Source organism: Cupressus sempervirens, chromosome 7, assembly GCF_028749045.1.
Source record: "Cupressus sempervirens isolate cs-2001-9-10 chromosome 7, ASM2874904v1, whole genome shotgun sequence".
Taxonomy (NCBI): domain Eukaryota; kingdom Viridiplantae; phylum Streptophyta; class Pinopsida; order Cupressales; family Cupressaceae; genus Cupressus; species Cupressus sempervirens.
This window is the reverse complement of record NC_143124.1, coordinates 841,338,173-841,362,257: the sequence shown is the minus strand read 5'-3', so window position 1 is coordinate 841,362,257 and position 24,085 is coordinate 841,338,173. Positions and strand designations below refer to the sequence as shown.

Here is a 24,085-nt window from a genome sequence, read left to right as displayed (position 1 = left end):
TTGTTATTCCTTTTTCTTAGTTCTTTTGTTGTTTTTCTTTCACGTTCTTTCTGCGGACGTCGTTTGGTGCTCCCTCTGCTGGCATTTTCCCTTTGTACTGTTTCCAATCCCTTAGACCCTCATTGGTCTCTTGTTGGACATTAATAAATTTATCTTATCGTATCTTAACATTACTTCAAATGACACATAAAATAATTCATCCTAAATAACCTATGCAACGCCAATTTTTTTACAATCTTTTACTATTTTTGCACCTTCTAGTTTGGATCCCCCCAAAAGAAAAAGAAAATAAAAAAATAAAAAAGTTAAACCATTCACAACTATTATACATATTTTATTTGATTGCATAACACTAGGTCCATAGAGGATTCCCAATATTTTTTTTTGGAAATTCAACATCAATAAATAATTTGATTTATTTATACTTATGAATGCCAGATATCTTGAAATTTGATATCTCTCCAGTTATTTCACAAAATCTATAATTAAAAAATATAAATATACCAATTGTTAATCATTTGTAACATTAGTAAAACATAAAATTACAAGAAAACCATAAAAAATAAAAATAAAATTACTAAACAAAACATTTTCTCCATCCAACCTTTGTAGAACTTCTAAATTCTATTTATTGACATATTATAATGTTTTATGGGAGTAAGTGAGATTCAAGAACTTCCCATTCTCTTCTCGTGAGTGGATGTGTGTCTAACACCACCACCACGAAAGCGTAGTAGTTGGGATCGTGAAAAGTTACAAAGTGTTTTGCACTTACCCTTCTTTCCCACGCTACCATCATATTATGTGTGGTTAGCACGAGCACACCTAACCATCTCTAAAATTCCATTCCTTAATAAGCCATCACCTCAACTTCATTAAACCAGCAGCCATCTTCTCCAGGCACCCCATTCATTCACTTCTTCATCTCATCATTCTCTCCCTCTCTCTCTCTGCTGCTTATAATGGACAACTCCAAATTTGTCTGTATTACTGGAAGCTGGAGTTTCCTCAGCATTTCTATCGCCAAAATGCTCCTGGCTAGAGGCTACTCCCTTCGTTTCACTGTTCCTTTAACAGCAGGTCAGTTTTCCATGGCTCAACATGATCAGATTTAATACATGTTCCATGCGCTTTTGAATGTTTAGAAGAATACTGTAAATGATAGTTTTGGGTTTTTTTAAATGTGAATCTTGATGTTGGTTTTGATGGAGAGAATTGAGTTCTTGAAATAAATGTGTTTTACTGATTTGAGAGTCAAGATATCATCTTATTTAAGAACAACTAGATCAAGATATTGTGGATCATTTGTTTTTGTAGAGTTTAAGATTTTGAATATGTTGATTTTGTTTTTAGATTCGATTGTGTTTGTGTTTTTGTATCAATGTCTATGATCTGTAATTACTTTCTATTCTTTAAATTTGTGAAATAGTCTAATTATAATAGATCACAAAATCCGAGACAGATGATGAAAACATATACACACGATTGAATTCAACAAACATCAACAGGAGTTATTATGAATTATGAAATCCTGATATGCCTGATATGCTGTTATAGAAGCTCCTCCTCTCAATGGTTGACTTGACTTATAATTTCTCTCTAAAATTCTCCTCATAGGAAGTCCTTGATTTCCTAGGACTCTACCAGTCAAGAAAATAAACTCTCTTTAGTTTTCATTCAGTGTTTGTTGAGATCTTTTAAAAATACCTTCAAACTATCAAAGGGAAGAACTCGCTGACTAGATATTTCCCCCAGTAGATATTTTGAAATTTGAATCTAAAAGTGAGGTAGGTGGAGACTCATCTGTTTATTCCAGCAAGCTAATTAATGGTAGAGGTAGATTAGTTGTTGGGAGGTTTCCTTCCAATATTAAATTGGATATCTAGAAATATTTTTTTGTCTCAAAGAATTTATATTTAATGAATGGAGGATGAATAATATTAGGTTTGACTTTTAATTGATTCATAAATATCTTAACATGACAACACATTTAAAACACACCCATATTCTATTTACAACACACCCATCTACCACTTTTGTCTGTCATTAATACTTAACCTTGTAAGGATAATATTCTTCTTTTATAAAGGTGTTTACTTGATGTAGATAGGTCCAGTGCTATGTTCAACTAGGTTAACTTGTGATATGAATATCAGGATTTAACTGTGTGATTTTGAGTCAAATTAGGTTAACTTCTTACACTAAATCTAAGTTTCGAAAGCCTGAATTTTTGCACTATTTCAAAATATCCTAGTTAAATGATTTAAGATTTTTAAATTGTTCTTTTACTTTGAGCAACACACTACAATTTGTTTTTCTATCTTGAATTTTTTTATTTATTATGAAGTTAATTTAATATATTTTTATTTATACAAGTATTTTAAAATTTAAGAAATAGTCTATAATACAAAGTTAATTGTGAGTTTAGGTTCTTTTTAATAATTAATTTCAACAAATAATAAATAATGCGAGATCAATATATTTGAATAATTAAAATGTAAATAAATAGTCTAAAATATAATGGTCTATTGCCAATAAAATAAAATAAATAATATTTTTGTCTAATTTATTTTAACTAGCTACTTGGTAATTCATAAACAAGACGACTTGACATTTACTATCTAAAGAGTTAAAAATTATACAATATACCAAATGTTTTACATATTTAAAGTGACAATAAAACATATTTCTTAATAAAAAACTTACTTGACGAATAGACTAAGATTGGTTTTAGCACTTTGCAGATGAAGCAAGTTCTCTAATGGATTGCGAGGAAAAAGCATCAGGAAAACTAGAATTGGGTGAAGCTGATTTGCTAGATTATGGCAGTGTTTTCCAGCAGATCAATGGTTGCTCAGGAGTTTTCCATGTTCCTGCCCCTTGTGATCTCATTGGAGTTCAAGACTACCCTGTATGATATCACTCTCATTTTTCCTAGACGTTCAAGATTCTTGACAATATTATTCTTATTATTGATTGTGATGTTTATGTTGCAGAGTGACAGCATAGAATATGAGATAAGAAGTGCATTGAATGTGGTTGAAGCATGTGCTGCCTCAGAGAGTGTAAAACGTCTTGTTTTTACATCCTCTGTTTCTGCCATTGTTTGGAGAGGACATGGCAATGTTACTGACAACCAAGTTTTGGATGAGAGGTGCTGGACTAATCCTGATTTTTGTCGTCAAAACAAGGTTACTAAATTGTCCCCTTTTTCTTCAAGATTTTCCTTCTTCTATTCAGAATGTAATTATATATATACATATACACAAAAAAAAAAAAAAAACAAAAAATATAGAGATTTACATGTATGAATATACATAAATATATGTATACATGATATACAACATTAAAATATATATGTATGTACATGTGTATGTGAAATTATGTATGTGTGTGTTGCATACATGTATACATATACATACATGTCTAAATGTGTACATATACTTTAGTTATTTTGAAGAACTAATTTAACTTATCTATATTAAACATTTATAATACTTCTATAAATTTAGTGGAGTCTTTAGGGGTACATTTCACAAGGGAAAAAAACTAACTAATTTGACTGCAATTGTTTCTAGATTCCATTGTGGTGTAGTTTTGGCATTAACAATTTGGTTCACTCTTGGTGATCCATCACCTTTTTTCTTCTCCTTATGCACTCTTTCATTTGATGATGGGCAATGAGGTGTGATCCAAATTAACCTTGATGCAAAAGAAATCAACAATCAATTCTAGAAGTTATTGTAGTCAACAATATGAATTCTGAAAATCTAACATCATTAACCATCCAATTTGTTAGGTTCTTATCAAATTATCTATAAGTCGATTATTGATTTTTTTTCATGAGCAAAAAAATTCATTCCTAAAAATCCAATGATTTCCTCAATCTTTAGGTACAAAATCAGCCCCTTCCCCCACCCATCCACACACACGTATAAGAGATTTCTATTTGCACTTATAACATAGATCTTCACATAGCCAATAGAAAGAACTACATTCTTCTTCCTTGCACTACCCCTACCCTACCTTAACCCCCTTTGGAACTTGCCTCTATATTGTGTAATCAAGTCAAAGAGTAGGATAATTTGGACGATTTGACTTGCATGACCTTACCTTTATATTGACAATTTTCATTGGAACATATACCAAATACAATACCCACATCTATAATACATTATTTTGAGAATGAAGTCTTAATGAATCAATCACCAACATTTTAAGTAGCAATTAAGAATAAAAATTAATATGCTATATAAATAAGTTCATTCTATTGTGGAGATAAAAATTTCAAATTAATTATTAACTCATATAATTAAACTACTAGGTGTGATAATACAATTAATTCCATGAGAATTTTGAAAACTTTGTGTATTCATCATTAAAATAAATAAATATAGAATATTTGAATTATATTATTTATATTGTACATTTTAATTAATCATTAAAATTTAGTTGAATTTGATAATTATTATTATAGAAATTGAAAAATGATAATTTATTAAAATAATGGTTACATGCAAATTTTTGTTAATGTTGTGCAGTTATGGTCTCCATTAACAAAGACACTTTCGGAGAAAGCTGTTTGGGCACTTTCAAATGATAGAGGCCTTAATCTTGTAGTGGTGAACCTAGCATCTGTTGTTGACAAAGAGCCATCCACGCATAATGCACATAATTTAGTGAATCAATTGAAAGGTAATTTCCGATTAAATCTTAAATGTTTATTAATATTTTCAAAATATATAATTTGAAAATGAAATCTAGAATAAATAGCTTATATTTGTGTAGTATTTTAATTATGTGATTAATTATAGGATCTATGGCACTTCAACAAAATGGAGTATGTGCATATGTGGAAGTTGAAGAAGCCACACTTGCACATATTGCTGCTTTTGAATATGAGGATGCAAAAGGGCGATATATATGCTTGGAAAGGATGTTAACAAATGATGAAATAAAAGAAGTTCTATGGAGTTCATATAAGACTTCAAATGATGGGTTAGTATTTATATGGCTTGATTTTACTTTTAAGTTGTGTCAATATTTAATAAATATATTTATTTCTTCACATTTTTATTTTAAATTAATTTTTTTTTTTTTTTTTGTGATTAACAGATTGGAGGAATGGATACGCCCCTTGAACCTTTCAAATCAAAAATTCTTAAAACTAAAAAGACAATATTCTGGAGAATTGGTGTAGGTTCTAGCTAATGTTTATGTGCTAATAAATATTTCAAAATAAACAATTAGAGTGACAATTATTATCAATAATGTACTAACTTCATTTATTTGAAGTATTAGATTTAAACTACAAAAGACAAGGATATGTATTTTCTATGCTATGTGTGCATTTTAAATAATTTTAGAAAATGATACATTCATTTGATATTTTAATATATAAATTAAGTTCATTTCATAAGCTTATATATCTTTCTTTTAGTTTTAAATTTATTTATAATCTGGCAATCACTTATGAAGTGATAAGGAAATATCAAATAATTATAATTTAATTTTATATTTATTTCATAAGACTTAAAGAATAAATATTAGTATTTTTTTTAAAAAGTTTGTTTTGATTATTCAACTATTAGTCTACTTCACCATGTACTAATAATATAGGGCCAATAACGTTATCCAATTCACTTAATGAATATTTATGAACTTATCAATATTATCATAAGGATATTTGAGATTAACCAAATAAATAAATGCATTCAAACAATGTATCTCATCATTATAAATATGTTATTTAATACATAAAGCATTCAAAAAAAGGTTCAAATATTTCCTAGAGGACCTCCATTAAAAAAATTAAAAAAAAGTGTCTATTGTAATAGAATATGTTTTAAAATATCAAAGATCAAAAACAAGAAAAAAAATAGTCTATTACAACACCAACGTAAATTTTTATAAATGTACATGTTATAGGAAGATATAATTACAACCAATCCTAAAAGTGGAAGACTCTCTAACAATAGTTGCATAATCTTGAATGATCCAAAAATCACTTAGAGGATTAATTATGCCTAGAGACAGTTTGAGCAAATATTGAAGCAGGTGCTTTCAAATTCTTTTTCAATTGAATCATTCTATCTCATTCTATCATTATTTATCAGTGTGATTGAAGCACCTATGTTGATTCTTTACAGTTTCTCCTTGAAATAAGTATATATATAAAACCAATATTACTTATGCATATTTAATAAAATCTAGTGAGAATATAACAACTTGATGCAAATATAAAACTCTATAAATTAGAGATTACAATAGTGAGTAATACCCTTGGAAAGACATCCTTTGAAGCATGCATTCATAGTTCAAACTATTACAACATAGGAATCAACTAAAAAGTGAAGGGAACTTGTCAAAACTAAAATATCTGTTCTTATCTACATCACAGTTGCAAAGAAGTGTAGGTGTAGATGAAAAAACAATGTTGGTCGTCGCAATTTCTTTGATCAACAAAATATGTTTTTGATATTTAATATGAAAATGTGATATTCTTTTCTAACATTTAATAGGAAATTGGGTATTTCCAAAATTTATAGTTATTACAAATTGTGGTTGTGAAAATTTCTTTAACTTATGCAATAACATGTTAGATGCGCATGAAGAGGATGAAAAGATAAAGTTCATTGATTGCATAGAAATTTAGTTGCAAGTTTATAAAAATAATGACCATGATATAAAATGATTCTCTATTAACAACTACAACAATGTAATCCTTAAATAATAAGGAAAAACAAATTAACAAGGGCTTGTAGAGCTGGAGTCCCGCCTAATGTGAAAAGAACACAAGCTAAAAATGATTAACTATAAAAATCTATAAAATATTTATAAATGTATTTATAAATATTAAAAATTATATAAAATATAATATGTATGGCAAAAAGAGGGGTAAACATTTATTAAGACAAAAAGAAATACAACAAGGAGAGCTCAACAAGGAGCTCGATCCTGAGCAACAAGATCATCAAATTCTTGCACCATCTCAAAGGATAGTTGCCTCCTATCCCTAATATTCCAACCCGGATCATGACTAGATGCCCATTTGGCTAAACAATCAGTAGTTCTATTCCATTCACGAGGAATATAAGTGAACCTAATGAACTGAAAAGAGGAAGAGAAGAAAAGAATATGCTTAACAACAGTGGCCAGCTGCCAACTAACATCCTCAAGCTCTTGCAAAGAAAGCATGTTCACCACCACCTGGGAATCAGACTCACAAATAATCTTAATTTTTCAGTATTAATACATAATGAAGTAAAAATAATATTATAAAGAAATATTAAAAGGGTGAGTGAGTAGCCGAGTTGGTGTGAAGGCGAGTCGTGAGGCGTAGTGTTAGGCTAATGATCCCGGTGCTACGCATCAACTCTGGTTCGAGTCACACTAGGTTTACCACAAACCCTTTTAAGGGTGAGTGAGTAGCCGAGTTGGTGTGAAGGCGAGTCGTGAGGCTAATGATCCCGGTGCTACGCATCAACTCCGGTTCGAGTCACACTAGGTTTACCACAAACCCTTTTAAGGGTGAGTGAGTAGCCGAGTTGGTGTGAAGGCGAGTCGTGAGGCGTAGTGTTAGGCTAATGATCCCGATGCTACGCATCAACTCCGGTTCGAGTCACACTAGGTTTACCACAAACCCTTTTAGCCGAGTTGGTGTGAAGGCGAGTCGTGAGGCGTAGTGTTAGGCTAATGATCCCGGTGCTACGCATCAACTCCGGTTCGAGTCACACTAGGTTTACCACAAACCCTTTTAAGGGTGAGTGAGTAGCCGAGTTGGTGTGAAGGCAAGTTGTGAGGCGTAGTGTTAGGCTAATGATCCCGGTGCTACGCATCAACTCCGGTTCGAGTCACACTAGGTTTACCAAAAACCCTTTTAAGGGTGAGTGAGTAGCCGAGTTGGTGTGAAGGTGAGTCGTGAGGCGTAGTGTTAGGCTAATGATCCCGGTGCTACGCATCAACTCCGGTTCAAGTCACACTAGGTTTACCACAAACCCTTTCAAGGGTGAGTGAGTAGCCGAGTTGGTGTGAAGGCGAGTCGTGAGGCGTAGTGTTAGGCTAATGATCCCGGTGCTACGCATCAACTCTAGTTCGAGTCACACTAGGTTTACCACAAACCCTTTTAAGGGTGAGTGAGTAGCCGAGTTGGTGTGAAGGCGAGTCGTGAGGCGTAGTGTTAGGCTAATGATCCCGGTGCTATGCATCAACTCCAGTTCGAGTCACACTATGTTTACCACAAACCCTTTTAAGGGTGAGTGAGTAGCCGAGTTGGTGTGAAGGCGAGTCGTGAGGCTAATGATCCCGGTGCTACGCATCAACTCCGGTTCGAGTCACACTAGGTTTACCACAAACCCTTTTAAGGGTGAGTGAGTAGCCGAGTTGGTGTGAAGGCGAGTCGTGAGGCGTAGTGTTAGGCTAATGATCTCGGTGCTACGCATCAACTCTGGTTCGAGTCACACTAGGTTTACCACAAACCCTTTTAGCCGAGTTGGTGTGAAGGCGAGTCGTGAGGCGTAGTGTTAGGCTAATGATCCTGGTGCTACGCATCAACTCCGGTTCGAGTCACACTAGGTTTACCGCAAACCCTTTTAGCCGAGTTGGTGTGAAGGCGAGTCGTGAGGCGTAGTGTTAGGCTAATGATCCCGGTGCTACGCATCAACTTCGGTTCGAGTCACACTAGGTTTACCACAAACCCTTTTAAGGGTGAGTGAGTAGCCGAGTTGGTGTGAAGGAGAGTCGTGAGGCGTAGTGTTAGGCTAATGATCTCGGTGCTACGCATCAACTCCGATTCGAGTCACACTAGGTTTACCACAAACCCTTTTAAGGGTGAGTGAGTAGCCGAGTTGGTGTGAAGGCGAGTCGTGAGGCGTAGTGTTAGGCTAATGATCCCGGTGCTACGCATCAACTCCGGTTCGAGTCACACTAGGTTTACCAAAAACCCTTTTAAGGGTGAGTGAGTAGCCGAGTTGGTGTGAAGGCGAGTCGTGAGGCGTAGTGTTAGGCTAATGATCCCAGTGCTATGCATCAACTTCGGTTCGAGTCACACTAGGTTACCACAAACCCTTTTGCCAATAGTGGCATGTTGTGATGGTTAAGTTGTTGCATTGTTATATTTTCCATCAAGGTTCAAATCCCATGGGGATGAGGTCCCCTGTTTGTGGCCTCACTGGTTCATAGCTCCAGGTCAAAGCGTTTACCCCTCTTTTAAAAAAAAAAAAAAAGTTTAATCAATTATTTATTGTTTACATATTTTTATTTTTAAAATCAAATTATAGGATATTTTTGAAATCTTGATTTTCATAAAGATTATAAAAAACTTCAGAAATCTACAAAAAAAAATTATTTAATACATTTTCTAGATTTTTTCAATGGAAAATTTAAAAAAAAAACTAGCATAAATATGAATAGCCAATAAAAAAGAGAAATATTTAATAAAAAAAAAAAAATGGAACCAAACATTTCAATTCTAGTTTAATATTATGGAATGAAAGAAAAGAAATAACAAGATTTTGAGGTGAAAACATAAGTCTCCACCTATATAGGTAGGACTAAAAAAGTAGTAGATTGTCAGCAACAACTAACATCATATAGATTTTTTGGCACTCTCTTTGCAACTTTTTCACACTCGATGGTGGTTTGAATTTAATGCTTCTAGGAATGGTAGGTGGGAACTTGCCCATGCCCTTACCTTCAATGAAAGCTTTCTCTTCTACTCTAGATGACATTGGGGTCCTGTTGATCATCCATGCTAGTAATGACATTGGTGTTTCAGTGACAACTTTGTGACGAATTCTTCAAAATATTAGCCTTTGATTCCTCTAAAGAATGATTGGAAGGGCATGCTAGTTGGGGCTCCAAAGGGTGGTTTGGAATCTTCTTAGGTAACATTTCCACTCACAAAGATTGCATTGAGATCACCCTCACGAATGTGGTAGTTGACTGAATGATGGCAAGATTGAACTTGGCTTTGGTTGGCAGGCCTTTAGTCATATGCCTCTAGTTTGGGTTTCACTTCTGGGTCTCCCATTTGAGTTTTGGGACAAACAAGTGTTTCAGTAGATAGGGGCCTCCTTCGAGAACTCCATCTTTATCGATACAACTCTAACAAAATCTTGCCTTGTCTTTGCCAGATCTTTTGTTAATTTTACCATTAACAAAGATCTCCTTGATATTATCTATCCAAACTTGTTTGTTGGACTTAGGCCATTGAGTATGAGGGCACTACCTTGTTCTGCCAAATTTGCAATAGCAAGGGTCACACTTGTGTTGAGTGTAATGCCCCCAAGGAAAAATAGGGTAAACTAAAAGATAAGGTGACCTTTGTCCCCTAGGTGGAATCCTCCCCTAAGGAAGTGGTTGTCTCAGACATTGTTTCTATATCTAAGGTGACCCTTATTGTATATAAATCTTGTCTAGAAGAAGAAGGTAAAATTGCCACTATGTTATCTTAGACTAAGCATCTTGTTAGCTTAGAAGTTGGAATACTTGGATGCCACCCTAATGTTCTTTCAGAGGAGTCCAACCCCATTTTGGGTCTCAATATAGTACTTGTAACTCTGGAAATATCTCCAGGTACTAAAGATGGCGTGTCTCGACCTCCTTTGGAACTTGGGATGCCAAGTGCTGAGATTGAATGAAAGACTCAAAAGAAGAAGATAAGAAGCAAAAAGATGGATATGGAGAATGATACATGGGTGGGAAGACCATCTAAGAGAGCTACTCACTAGAAGCAAGTTGCAAGGGAGATTTCTGGAGGAAGGCAACTCACCTTAGACTTTAAATTGAAAGTTAGGAAATGATTTTACTCTCTTGGAATGTAAGGGGTCTTAACAACACCCATAATTAGTTTGATGTTAAAAACTACATTGATGACTATAGGGTTGATCTTTGTTTCTTGCAAGAGGTTAAGATGACTCACGAAAACTTCACCACCCTTATGGGAAAAATTTTGTCCAATGCCCTCTTTTTTTACTCTAAAGTGAATGGGGCCTCTGGAGGTATTTTTACTATTTGGAACCCTATTGTTATCAAAGAGGATATCTTTTCCTTTTCCCTAAACTACTTGGCCATTACCTTCTCCACCAAGTCTATGCAATGACAAAGTATCAATGTGTATGCCCCCAACACTAGACATGGAAGATTATAGTTATGAAACAATCTCACTTCTTTCTTTCTTGGATTCCCTTGCGATCAAGTTATGGTCTCTAGTGATTTCAGCTCCCCACTTTACCCTTTTGAAAAGGTGGGCGTTATGTTAGACTTACCTAACAACATGGGTGATCTTGCTCACTTCCTATCCACTAATGACCTTTTTGATGTTAAGTGGTTCCCCTTTCACTTGGTTGAATAATTAGAAGGGGGCAAATCTTATCTAGGTTAGATTGGATCAATTTCTGACTTCTTTCACGTGGGATTTAGGTCATGCTTCTTGTATTTCAACTCTGCCAAAACTACCTTAGATCACAATCCTCTACTGCTTAAGTGGAATTAAGCCCATAAAACCCATGAGGCATCTCCCTTCCAGTTTAAAATCATGTGGACTTCCCATCCTAGCCTCAGAGATCTAATTCTACAGTGTTGGTTTTCTTAGGTCAAATCATCGACTATGTTTAGAGTATCCAAAAAGCTAGAATTTATTCAAGATATGGTCAAAGGTTGGAGAAAAATTAATTTTAGAAAAAATTTAAAAATAAAAAGGACCTTGCCAACCCTTTAGACAACATCCTATGGAAAATGGCTACCGGTAGCACCTTCTATGACCTTCATGTTGAAGAAGAAGCTACTAGGAAAGATTGGAAGGACACACAATTACTAAGGAAGAAGTTTACTAGAAACAACACTCCAGTGTCTAATGGCTTACTGAGGGTGACCATAACATTACTTTCTTCCATAGATCTATCTATAAGCACAAAAAGAGTAATGTTTATCCAAAACCTTAATGATCTTAATGGGAATGCCATATATGACCTGTCCCATCTAGAGGATTTAGCCACTAGAGCTAATTGAGTTCTGATCAATTCTTTGAAGACAACTACAATAGAAATACATACCTACTACTGAACCAATTCCTCTCTAGCCTTCCTCATGTGGTTTTTGCGAAAGAGAACATATTGGTCACCTCCCAAGTCTTCGATGCTGAAGTCAAGAAAGTACTGTTTTCTATGAGCCCTTACAAATCTCTTGGGCCTAATGGGTTCTCCACAACCTTCTTCCAAATATACTGAGATATTATTGGTTTGGATGTTTTCCAAGATGCTAGAGACTTTATTTCAGGGATTTTTTTAGTGGTGATTATTTTCCAATTGGTGAATATGTCCCCATCGGGCTATAGAAATTGGCGAAAAAAAACACCGTATACTAGTTGACCGGGTCACCCAGATTTTATAAAATACTCATATAGTGGTTAGAATGTTCGTCACTATTATTACGTAATTTTAGTTTGGTAGTCGGGTTCTTCACCCATATTTCTCTTTAATGTTTACTCTTATTCGCCACGGGATTAATTGAGTGTCTCTTTCGACGATCATCATTCGCCAAATTCCCATTTTCCTATGTGAAATTTTTATTTGTCCTAGGACCCAATTCGCCATGCATCACACACAATGGGGTCCCAAATTCCCGCCCTAGTCGCCCACTCGATTACTTGAAATTACGCAGGGTTCATCAATTATTAGTTAGTGGTAGCGTACAATTTGGGAAGTGGTGTGTGGCTAGTGGTAGCGTACTAGCGAGAGAATGTCGCTATCACTGACATGGAATTTAATTCTTTCTGGGTACACTGTACTCCGTAGACAACTTACCTTGATACGTGTCAACATTTCAGTGACTACCTCGACAATTCTTCTTCCTTCAAGAAATGTTGCCCAAAATTAAACCTCAGCCATTGATCTTGGATCATCAGACATTCTGAGTTCTCAAATAATACATTTAACATAATTACAGTGGTAGTGGCAAAGATTATGTTTCCATAATGTACGGTCAAACAACCGCGTCTTTAAACCATCACTTGCCACTTGCCAATAATTTATGTAAGTTGGTATGTTAGGTTAGGCTACTTATTTCCCATCTTTTGAAAATAGCCATACCAACTATAACTTTCTGAAAACCATTCGCCATAACAAATAAATTAATTCAATTATTTGGAAAATAATTTCGCCATTTTTTTATTAAAAAGGTATCGGTTATTAAAATATTCGCCAACCAATATCCATATTTCAAAACATAATTCACCATCAATATTAATAATTTTATTATAAACAAAAATTATAATTGCCATTATTTTATAAAAATTGTCTAAACTATTAAAAATTTTGCCACCAAATATCCATCCATTGACGCATAATTCGCCAACACTATTAAATTTTTTTTCACCCAAATGACATGTGATTCGCCACAATTTTATAAATTTTGGGAGGGGGGGGTTCCTTAAAGTTATCCCTTCTTTATTTGTACTATTAAGCTCCTTTGTTAGCTCAATGACACCTTTATTTTCCTAGTCCCTGAAATCGCCAACCCTACTACTATGGATGACTTTAGACTGATTAACCTTTGCAACACCCTTTACAAAGTCTTTTCCAAGATTTTGATCAATCGGATTAAACCCTTGTCAAGGATAAAATTTTCAATCCTAATCATAAGGGTTTTGTTCTGGAAAGCCCAATCATTGATGGTGCTATTAACACTCATGAGATCTTACATTCTATGGATCATAGTAAACTTCCAGGTATGGCTCTCAAGTTGGACATCTTAAAGGCTTATGGTAAAGTCAAGTAGTCCTTTCTCTACAAAGTTCTAAAGTTTGTTGGGTTCTGCCAGCAGGTCATCTCTACTATACAAGAATTCATAGAAATTATTTGGTTCTCAATTATGGTCAATGTGAATGTTGGGATGAAAATTACTCTAGCTAATGGTATCCAACAAGGTGACCCTATTTCCCCTTAACCTCCTCATTCTAGTGGCTGAGGTGTTGGGTCATAATATGATCCACCTAGTTGATAATGGTGCCATTCATGGAATCAAACCAACCTCCACTCCCCCCCCCCACCTTAAGGATTTGCAATAATTTGCTGATGACACATTCTTCTTTGGTGCTTCTTCTGTTATTGAGGCAATAGAGTGTAAATCTCTTCTTTGCAATCGTGCCTTTGTGATAGAGGTACGCTTTGCTACCACTGACAAAGGTATGCTCTGTCCACAGACTTAGGAAAACTCACTCTTCACTTCCTCCTTCTCTTTCACACCTTGAAGCCTTCCAAGCTTTCCAAGCAAAATCACAACAAGATGGAGATAGAGAGATGACAAAAATGCTTCATTAAGAATCCATTAATACTTGAAAATTCATTACAATATTCTCCAAATGAAAGGACTCCAAATTCTTACAATATAAGAGAGATTCCTCACTAAGAGCTTCTACTTCCCAAACTTCTACTTCTCAAGCTTTCTTACAAGAGATTACATTCGAAGAGCGTCTATTTTCAAACTTGATTACAAATGATAATAAGCCTTGCTTAAATAGGCACTTCTAATCCAAGACATTACAAACACAACCAATGTGGGATAAAAGGTAAATACAACTACCTTTAAATAAATATTAAATTCCCACCCAAATACAACTAAGCACCCAACAAAGATTAAATACATGATTTATCCAAAACCTTCTAGAATTTCCACCTACACACCTCGATTAATGGAATGACAACTATTTTTCTTATTTTTCTATTTACGCCACCTATGCACCTTGAAAATAGAAATTCCTCTTTTCCCCTTTTTCCCTTATTTTATTTTTAAATTATTTTTCCTTCTATTTTTGTCACTTTCTCTCTCCTCCACTCTTTTTTTTTCAATTTATTTATTTATTTCTTTTTTCTAATAATTTAATTTTCCCATGCAAGATGCTCCTGCATCAGACTCCCTTGGTAGATAGAAAAGTGTGTCCCACACTTTGATGCCAAAAGAAAGATATACAACCATCTTCATCTTCACCACAAGCTTCCACCTCAACAGGGACAGGAAAACCAACATGAAAATCTTCCACATTTTTTTTCTTCTGATGCATGATGCTCCTGCATCCGACTGCCATGGTAGGAGATTTTTTGTGAATATGGATTCACAAAATGAAGTAGCCACTGTTGACCTTTTTTTCTCTTCCTCCAACACATAGCTGGAACAAGTATCCGGTGCCGATATATTTCCTTCTTTCTTCTTTTCCAACACCTAGTCAGAACAAGTGTTTGTTGCTGAAATTTCTCCTTTGCAATGAACTTTGTCCAAGTATAAATCTCATCCTCATTCAATCTGGTTGAATTAATCACACCTGTAATAAACCCAACAACACCATACCAATCTTCTTTTGCATACCACACATAACTAACAAGATTCTCATGCAAACCATCATCAATATCTTTTAAACTCATCTCAAAGACAACATCCCATGATACATAAAAATTTACCTGTTTGACATATTCATCTGCGCTTGCCTCTTTCATGTCATCAATAATGCATGCAACTACTTCACTTGCTTGATCTCCAACTAAGGCACTATACTTCTCCTCCATTGCTGCAATCTTCAAATCATCTTGATCTATTTCAGGTTCATAAATCTTGCCATCTTTATGCTCTTCCTCTTCTTGTTCATCTTCTTCAACTTTAGGTTCGCAAATAATTTCCTCTACATCCTCTTGCTCTTCTTTTGTACCACATGTCTGATACTCCACTGGATCTTCTTTGTTTTCTACATCCAAGGAATTATCAACATCTCTTTTCTGGTGACGTGCTCTTTATTTTCGCAACTCAGCTTCTAATTCATTCACTTGCTTCTACAAATCAACTATCAATGCCTCTTGATTTCTTGCCCTAATTTTCTCTAGTCGAGGAATCCTCAGAATCAATCCAATCACAAAAGTCATCTTCTTCTTTCTCTTCTCCATAATCAAGTCTTTAGAAGACAAATCTAGTGCAACACAAGAAACTTGTGCAAACTGCCTCGCATTCGATGATCTATCCGCACGCTCAGGAACTCTCGCTTTGATACCACTTGATGGAGGGCACGCTCTGCTACCACTGACAAAGGTATGCTCTATCCATAGACTCAGGAAAAATCACTCTTCACTTCCTCCTTCTCTTTCACACCTTGAAGCCTTCTAAGCTTTCCAAGCAAAATCACAAGAAGATGGAGATAGAGAGATGACAAAAATGATTCATTAAGCATCCATTAATATTGAAAATTCATTACAATATTCTCCAAATGAAAGGACTCCAAATTCTTACAATATAAGAGAGATTCCTCACTAAGAGCTTCTACTTCCCAAACTTCTACTTCTCAAGCTTTCTTACAAGTGATTACATTCGAAGAGCTTCTATTTTCGAACTTGATTACAAATGATAATAAGCCTTGCTTAAATAGGCACTTCTAACCCAAGACATTACAAACATAACCAATGTGGGATAAAAGGTAAATACAACTACCTTTAAATAAATATTAAATTTCCACCCAAATACAACTAAGCACCCAACAAAGATTAAATACATGATTTATCCAAAACCTTCTAGAATTTCCACCTACACACCTCGATTAATGGAATGACAACTATTTTTCTTATTTTTCTATTTACGCCACCTATGCACCTTGAAAATAGAAATTCCTCTTTTCCCCTTTTTCCCTTATTTTATTTTTAAATTATTTTCCCTTCTATTTTTGTCACTTTCTCTCTCCTCCACTTTTTTTTTCTTCAATTTATTTTTTTCTTTTTATTTTTTATTTTTTCTAATAATTTAATTTTCTCACGCAAGATGCTCCTGCATCAGACTCCCTTGGTAGATAGAAAAGTGTGTCCCACACTTTGACGCCAAAAGAAAGATATACAACCATCTTCATCTTCACCACAAGCTTCCACCTCAACATGGACAGGAAAACCAACATGAAAATCTTCCACATTTTTTTTTCGAGCATCATGCATCACTTTGTCTCTGGTTAGCACATCAACTATCTTAAAAAAAGATTTACTTCTTTCATACATATAACAAGTTGTATAAAATTGTTGGCATCCTAGATTGCCAAGTGGCTGCCCTTTGGGCTACCTACCTTGGGCTTGTGCTCACTATTAAGGAGGTAAAAGAGTCTAGTTTTGGAATTTGATTCTAGAGAGAACCCAAAGAAATTTTGTGGGTTGGAAAGGAAAGCTCCTTAGTATTGCTGGCAAGTTACAGTTACTCTCTGCCTCCCTCCAAAGCATCCCGATTTATTTCTAGTCCATCTTCAAGATCTTAGGGGTTATGGGTAACAAGATGGAAAAAATTAAGAGAGACTTCCTTTGGTTTGGCAGGGAAGAACATAAGAGGTTGTCCCTTGTTAGTTGGGATAAGGTGTGCCTCTAGAAGAGCTTTAGGGGCCCAAGGCTTCGTAACTTTCACAATTTTAATACGGCTCCTTGTTGGCCAAGGTTGCTTGGATTTTCCCAACCAAATCAGCTAGCTAGTAGAAGATTATGGAGGCCAAGTATTTGGACTATAGTAGCTATTATAAATTGTTTGCTGAAAGTGGTCACCCTAAGGGGTCAAAGATCTGGAATAACATATCAAAAAGTAAGAGTACATTGGAGAAAGACGTTAAGTGACACATTGACAATGGTTGAGATAACTTTATTTATGAGATGACGCATGGCTACACAATTCTAGTCTCTCCAATTGTCACCTCTCACCTCTTCACAACTCAACTTATAGAGTTTATAAGTGCAAGCAACCTATCCTATATTAAATTTGGAATTATTATAAATTTGAATAGTTTTTATATAGAGAAAGAGTGACACACAAGCTAGAAATAAGGGTGTCATACTCATCACTAGTAGTTGTGATTAAAAGAGAGTGAAATTGTTTTAGTGGATAATGGAATTAATGCCATACCACCATGAAGTTAGTCCTATACCTTGACTCATCAAACAAATGGACTTAATGTCATACCACCATGAAGTTGGTCTTATACCTTGACTCATCAAACAACAACTCCGATGCATATCCTTTATCCAAAGTGAAGGAATGTAATCACAAGGAACATAGTTTGAATTATGATAAGAAAGTGAAACATCAAATAACTACCTACCAAAAACTTCTCCCTTTATTATTTTAAGAGAAATGATTTTGGGGTTGAATTTAGTCAATAAAGTGACCCACTTATCTAAGTATCTAAAAACAAATTAAAAATAAATGTACAAGATATATCTAAGTATCATATTTTCTCAAGTTCTTAGGTACAAGATATATATATGTCGTAGAATTATAGCTAATTCTTAGACTTATCCACAAAATAAAGAGATTAAAATGTAAAGTTACTAGATTAAGATTTTATGTTTTTGATCTTTGAAGGGATCACAAATTTTAAAACATCCATTTAATTTTTAAAATATTTTTTACAATCTCACATTTAACATGACATGTTTTCAAATTATAAATACTCAATTTCTATAAATTTATTATATTTATATACATTTTATTAGATTAATCTAACCTACACCTTTTTGTTAGTTAAAAAAACCTAAAGTAACATGAAGGAGATATATATATTTTAAATACAAGGACAACAACATAAAAATCTCTCTATTATATAGGATGATGCATATAAGAAACAAAAGTACCCATATCATGACAACTATTTCTTGAGATAATTTATCTAACGAACAAATAATCAAAATACAATAGTAGTGATTAGGCCCTTGGTTTCGTGTGAAGTTGAATGGTTCTAAATTAATCCACCAAGAATCAAGTCTTGCTAAATACATGACTTTGAAACCATATAAAATGAGACCCCAAGATCATACCTTGAATAGATTTTGACGACTGCTATTTATACAATATGTAACCCTTAATAGTTGTTCCTATATAAAAATGTTAAAACCCTAGAAAAGCAGCTATACGTAGAGCTGTGTGACCCTAGAGAGAAAGCTCCGCCTTGAAGTTAAGTTGATTATCATAGCCGCAAAGAGGAACACCTTAATTTTATCCACGAACTTCTAAGAGTACATTGCAAATCCACCTGTAATGAATTTCAGTCAGTCAAAACAAAACCAGACTGTTTTGGGAATATAGGCTAGTTTAATGATATGCGAGTAATTATTTTACAAATTTTATTGCTATTTAGGAGTGATTCCATTTTGTATGGTGTTCAATCTTTGCAAATCCCTTATAAACTTTTTGTAAACAAAAGACTGACCTATACTGAGAGCATACAGTTTTTTTCTGTTTTCATGGCTGTTTTGTGTCAATAAAATTGAGATAAAAAGAGGAGAAGAGTACCATTGGGATGAAGAATTTGGCCTGTCATGTAAGATGCATCTTGGGAAGCAAGGAAAACAAAACAAGGAGCCACTTCAGAGGGTTCTCCTGCTCTGCCCAAAGGTGCATCTTTTCCTAAATGGGCCATCTTCTCTGCATCCAGAGTTGAAGCATTTATGGGTGTCCATATTGGTCCTGGTGCCACACCTGATAATACATACATTTACCCATTAGCTGCTAACTTTTGAAAATCTTGCACTTAAAAAGATCAATTTTATAATCTATAATGTTTCTTGGTACTTTTCAATTCAATTTGGCTCACACTTTGTTATATATCAATAAGATGTTGAAGAAACTTTTAAAAAAACAGAAATATCATACGATCTAAAACACTTGTATTCATTGAACTTTCTACATTTAAATATGATTAAAACGTTGATAAAAAATAAATATGACCAAATCCTAAAAACAACTAAATTTTTTTGTTCACACACCATTCACCCGTATTTTCCTCTTAGCCAGTTGAAGGGCCAGTCCTCTTGTGAACGTTACAATGGCTCCCTTTGTGGATGCGTAGTCCACATTCTCTGCATTCCCTAGGTATGCCTGCCTTGACAAGCAATTTATTATACTGCCCCCCTCCTTTATATGCTTCACACCATGACTGCAAATTCCACAGAGAAAATATGCCATATTAGTTAGAGATTTTCACATGTGAATATAATATAATTTGATTGGATACCTCTGCAATTCAGCCCAGAAAAAATAAAGAGTCTTCATGTGGGTCTCTTAATGACCACTAGTTTTTCTAACAGAGAGTCAGGAAACAGATCGCCAAGTCACAACTTTTAAATCATTACAATTATGAAGAAATTTGTGATATTAGATTTTCAAATATATTAAATTTTTATATTCTATTATAAATTATTATGATTTTTTAAAGTTTTAATTATTTTTGTAATTTTAATATCAATCTTTTAGATCACGCTCTGTGATCCATCATTAGAATGAAAAGGGAAAAAAACATATGATAAGAACTAAAAGAATAATACGTCTTCGCAGCTTAAAGTGGATAAAATCTTCTGAACTTGAACAATAGTCAGTATGACAATTACTTTAAAAAAAAATTCCTTCTTTAAAAGTGAACTATATTCACTGCCTCTTTTTCTATGATTGGAAGAAAAACAGGAAAAAGGAAAGGGGTTTTTATAGTCCACAGCACAAGTCATAACTGCACTACAAATGAGGTGGACATACCCTACCCACTAGTGGGAATTGAACTTGTCACCTCTTTTTCAAGAGTACAAATTCTCCACCAATAGACTAACTTAGACTGTACAAATAATGGTAAACTATCATTTAAATAAATTTAGATTATAAGAACTACTAATTTTCTATTTGTTGTTGGAGTATTCTATAGAAAAATAACATTGCTGAGCAATTGTGAAAGGAATTGATAAGAAAACTAACAATAGTGAGATATTGTTTAAATAAATTTAGATTATAGAACTGAAAATTTTCTATCTGTAACAGATTTCCACAATCCATACTATTCAATATTTATGCTGCTGGGTGAGATTGTGTGTAAGTTTATCAGCATCAACGTTTCGGATCGTACTCAATGATCTCTTATCTATTCAATATTTATGCTTCTGGATGAGATTGTGTGTAAGTTTATAACCATCAACGTTTCGGATCATACTCAATGATCCATCATCAGGATTAGAAATCGAGTATGATCCGAAACGTTGATGCTGATATACTTGTACACAATTTCACCTAGAAGCATAAATATTGAATTTTCTATTTGTTGTTAGAGTATTCTATTAACTGAACTGTTGGTAATTGTGTAACAGTCTCTTATGAAATCCTTAACTAAGATGGTAGCGGTTTCTGGAATAGATATATCTTTTAGAACTGCGAGCTCAACTCCCCACAAGTAGTATTAGATTAAGATTGTGGGTTCAAATGTAAGAGGGAGACTATTGGTAAGTGTTCAACATATTCCTATATAATTTGTAATATGGTTTAACAATCTCTTATAAAATTCTTAACTGAAATGATGGCCGTTTTTCTTAAATAGAAGCATCTTTTTGAAAGAAACAACTATCCCTACGCTGAACTACTGGTCCCTATTTAAAGAGTCTACTGTAGAGATCTGAATGTGGCTTATTTCTCATGCCATCCTAAGCTACACTGGAGGAGTTTGGGGTTCCTTGCCTGCCTCTGTTACCACATGCTAAGTTCTGTTAACTCGCAGTTCATATGAACCAGTAAAGGTTCAGACCTAGAAGCTCCCATTTGGTGTTAAAATGCTCTACTTACTGAAGTACTAACCCCTCCTTGACCAGCCCATCATCGATACATAAGTCAGTTCATCATTAATCAATGTGATTCATTTTTGACAAACAATACCTGACAACCAGATTGCTCAGTAATTGAAAAAAACTAGATAATCTCAACATACATGACCATGAAGAACTGAGAAAATATATTTGTTCTGAACACACGTTCGACTTGTTTGGGATCAAGATCTTCAATATTAGGACATGGGTGTTGCTCAGCTGCATTGTTAACCAATATATCAATCCGCCCGTATGCTTTGACAACATCCTCTATAACCTGCCATATAAAAATCAACAACTTTTACAAATGAATACTACATTCTATTCAAACCAACTAGCATATAAAGTTAACCAGGACATACATTGACAAAACTCAAAATGGTGAGTATAAGACTTGTACCTTCTTGCATTGTTCATGGTATCCTAAATCAGTCACAGGAATTTTCATGGGATTTTGAGCGTAAGCTGCCTTGTATTTTATTAGTGTCTCAAGAGTCTCATCTGCATCCTTTTCTTCTACAGGGGACACATACACAAATGCAACTGTAGCTCCTTCTAAAGCAAAATGATAACACACTGCTCTTCCAATGCCTGAGTCTCCCCCTGTTACAAGAGCCACTTTTCCCTGTACATTTTGTATTATGGTTAAATCATTTTCTTTTTTCTTATCCACTCTTTTATCTTAATGGGGATAGAAAAAGTGATTTAATTACACAACCAAAATAAAAAACAGGAAATAATCAGTATAATAGATAATAAATAGTAAAAATTTAATGTCATTAACATCTCCCTTTGCTAAGCTCATTTAAAAAACATAAGACTATAATCTACCTTGAGTTTTTCTGCTGACTTGTAGGTAGGTGCTACTGATACAGGCCTTGGAATCATCAGGTACTCTAATCCTGGCCTTGACTTCTGGGGCTGTGGAAGAAAAGACATGGCTAAAGGATAGGAAGCCATTATCAAAGAAACACAACAGCTAAGTCCAGCAGAATAATCTTCTGGATGGTGCAAATCCAAAACTTAGTGATTGATTAGGAATGGAATGTATGATAGAATCCACATGAAGTAGCCTGCAATATAAATAACCATTTGAGAACTTTCCAGACCACTCATATAAGTTTAGAAAAATCTGTGAAAGGCTTAATTTATCTCCAATTACCAAAATGGTCGAAGAGAGTAACCAGCCAAAATACAATAAGCATGAATATGTCAACATACATTAGTGGTTGTATTCTATGGGAAATCATAATCATATGCAAAACTAATCATCATTAACATATTTAGAGAACTAATCACCATCAACATATTTAGAAGAAATGCATTATAAATGAGATAGAAATAATTGGATGAAAATGAAATTTCATTATTTTTTTAATTTGAGATTCTGTATTACAGATATATCATTAGTACTATTGTATTCACTTTATTTAGCAATTCAATTAATCACCATTAACATATTTAGAAGAAATGTATTATAAATGAAATAGAAATAATTGGATGAAAATGGTATTTATATGAAATTTTCATTATTTTTTAAATTTGAGGTTCTATATTAATATCATTATTATTAGTACTATTGTATTCACTTTATCTCACAATTCAATTAATTTACACCAATCACCAGCAATTATTTAAATGAGATATTTCTAAAGTTTTTTAATTTACTTATCAATTTCATTTTCTCGGTACTATTTTAGAACCCCTTTTTATGGGAGAGCGAGTCCATAATTCATTTTCTTGGCACTATTTAAGAAATAGATTAATAAGAAAACTAATATTATTATTAAATCTATTACATCTTTTTTTTAAATCATTACAAAATTATATATATCATATTTATATTAACAAATAATCTGACATAATATATAATTTTACTAACATCACTATTTTAACGAGTTAATTGAAATAAATAATTTAAGTTAATTTAAGTTTTTAAGTATTATTGTCTATTATATTATATCATTAGACAATAGACACAAATGTTTACTATTTTACTAACATTTGTAAAAATATATTTTTTAAATTGAAATAAAACTATAACAAATTTTTTCTTCTAAACTATCTACTATGACTACACTTGTTTTATATATAAATGCATGCCTACGACTATATAATAGAAGCATGCTACAAGTATAGTTTCTTGATAAGTGTAAGAGACTGATTATAGTCTTGTAATTGCATTGTTTACTTATTTAATCATTGTAAAAGGAGAAAATTGTAAATAAATAATGTATTACTTTTTGTACTATGAGAAAGGGAGAGAGTGTGAGAGAGTTCATTTAATCATATAGTAAGATTGTGATAATCATCATACAATATAGAAATGATAACTAGGAGATATTTTTCACAAGTAGTCAAATTATACTATTGCTATCTAGATTCAACTTGTATAATTTATTAAGTCAAATTCATTAACTCTTGTTAGTAGTGGTTAATAAGAACTCATCTCTCATGAAAATGAACTAACCACT

The 24,085-nt window shown here is 33.6% G+C and overlaps 2 protein-coding genes across 2 annotated transcripts; one reads left to right on the top strand and one right to left on the bottom strand.

Annotated features, from left to right (window-relative positions):
- The first annotated feature begins 882 nt into the window (after positions 1–882).
- LOC149550020 (cinnamoyl-CoA reductase 1-like) lies at positions 883–5,419 on the top strand. Its single transcript, XM_089793189.1, has 6 exons — positions 883–1,080; positions 2,745–2,911; positions 2,997–3,191; positions 4,542–4,695; positions 4,815–4,998; positions 5,116–5,419. Exons 1-6 carry the CDS (start codon positions 963–965, stop codon positions 5,198–5,200), a joined length of 903 nt encoding a protein of 300 aa, XP_089649315.1. The 5' UTR covers positions 883–962; the 3' UTR covers positions 5,201–5,419.
- Positions 5,420–18,634: 13,215 nt separating this feature from the next.
- LOC149550019 (glucose and ribitol dehydrogenase-like) lies at positions 18,635–22,775 on the bottom strand. The gene is made up of 6 exons (XM_089793188.1): positions 22,443–22,775; positions 22,012–22,236; positions 21,734–21,888; positions 19,761–19,930; positions 19,288–19,473; positions 18,635–19,027 (listed from the first exon to the last, which is right to left on the bottom strand). The coding sequence occupies exons 1-6, from the start codon at positions 22,569–22,571 to the stop codon at positions 19,005–19,007; spliced, it is 888 nt and encodes a 295-aa protein (XP_089649314.1). The 5' UTR covers positions 22,572–22,775; the 3' UTR covers positions 18,635–19,004.
- Positions 22,776–24,085: the final 1,310 nt, after the last annotated feature.

Excerpts from the sequence above, each read along its gene's own strand:
- LOC149550020 (XM_089793189.1), top strand. The coding sequence starts at position 963 with ATGGACAACTCCAAATTTGTCTGTATTACTGGAAGCTGGAGTTTCCTC. Across the intron at positions 2,912-2,996 it reads TTGGAGTTCAAGACTACCCT|AGTGACAGCATAGAATATGA; the intron begins GTATGATATCAC and ends TTTATGTTGCAG. Across the intron at positions 4,696-4,814 it reads TTTAGTGAATCAATTGAAAG|GATCTATGGCACTTCAACAA; the intron begins GTAATTTCCGAT and ends GATTAATTATAG.
- LOC149550019 (XM_089793188.1), bottom strand. The coding sequence starts at position 22,571 with ATGGCTTCCTATCCTTTAGCCATGTCTTTTCTTCCACAGCCCCAGAAG. Across the intron at positions 21,889-22,011 it reads ACCATGAACAATGCAAGAAG|GTTATAGAGGATGTTGTCAA; the intron begins GTACAAGTCTTA and ends TTTATATGGCAG. Across the intron at positions 19,028-19,287 it reads CCAAATTCTTCATCCCAATG|GTGGATTTGCAATGTACTCT; the intron begins GTACTCTTCTCC and ends AATTCATTACAG.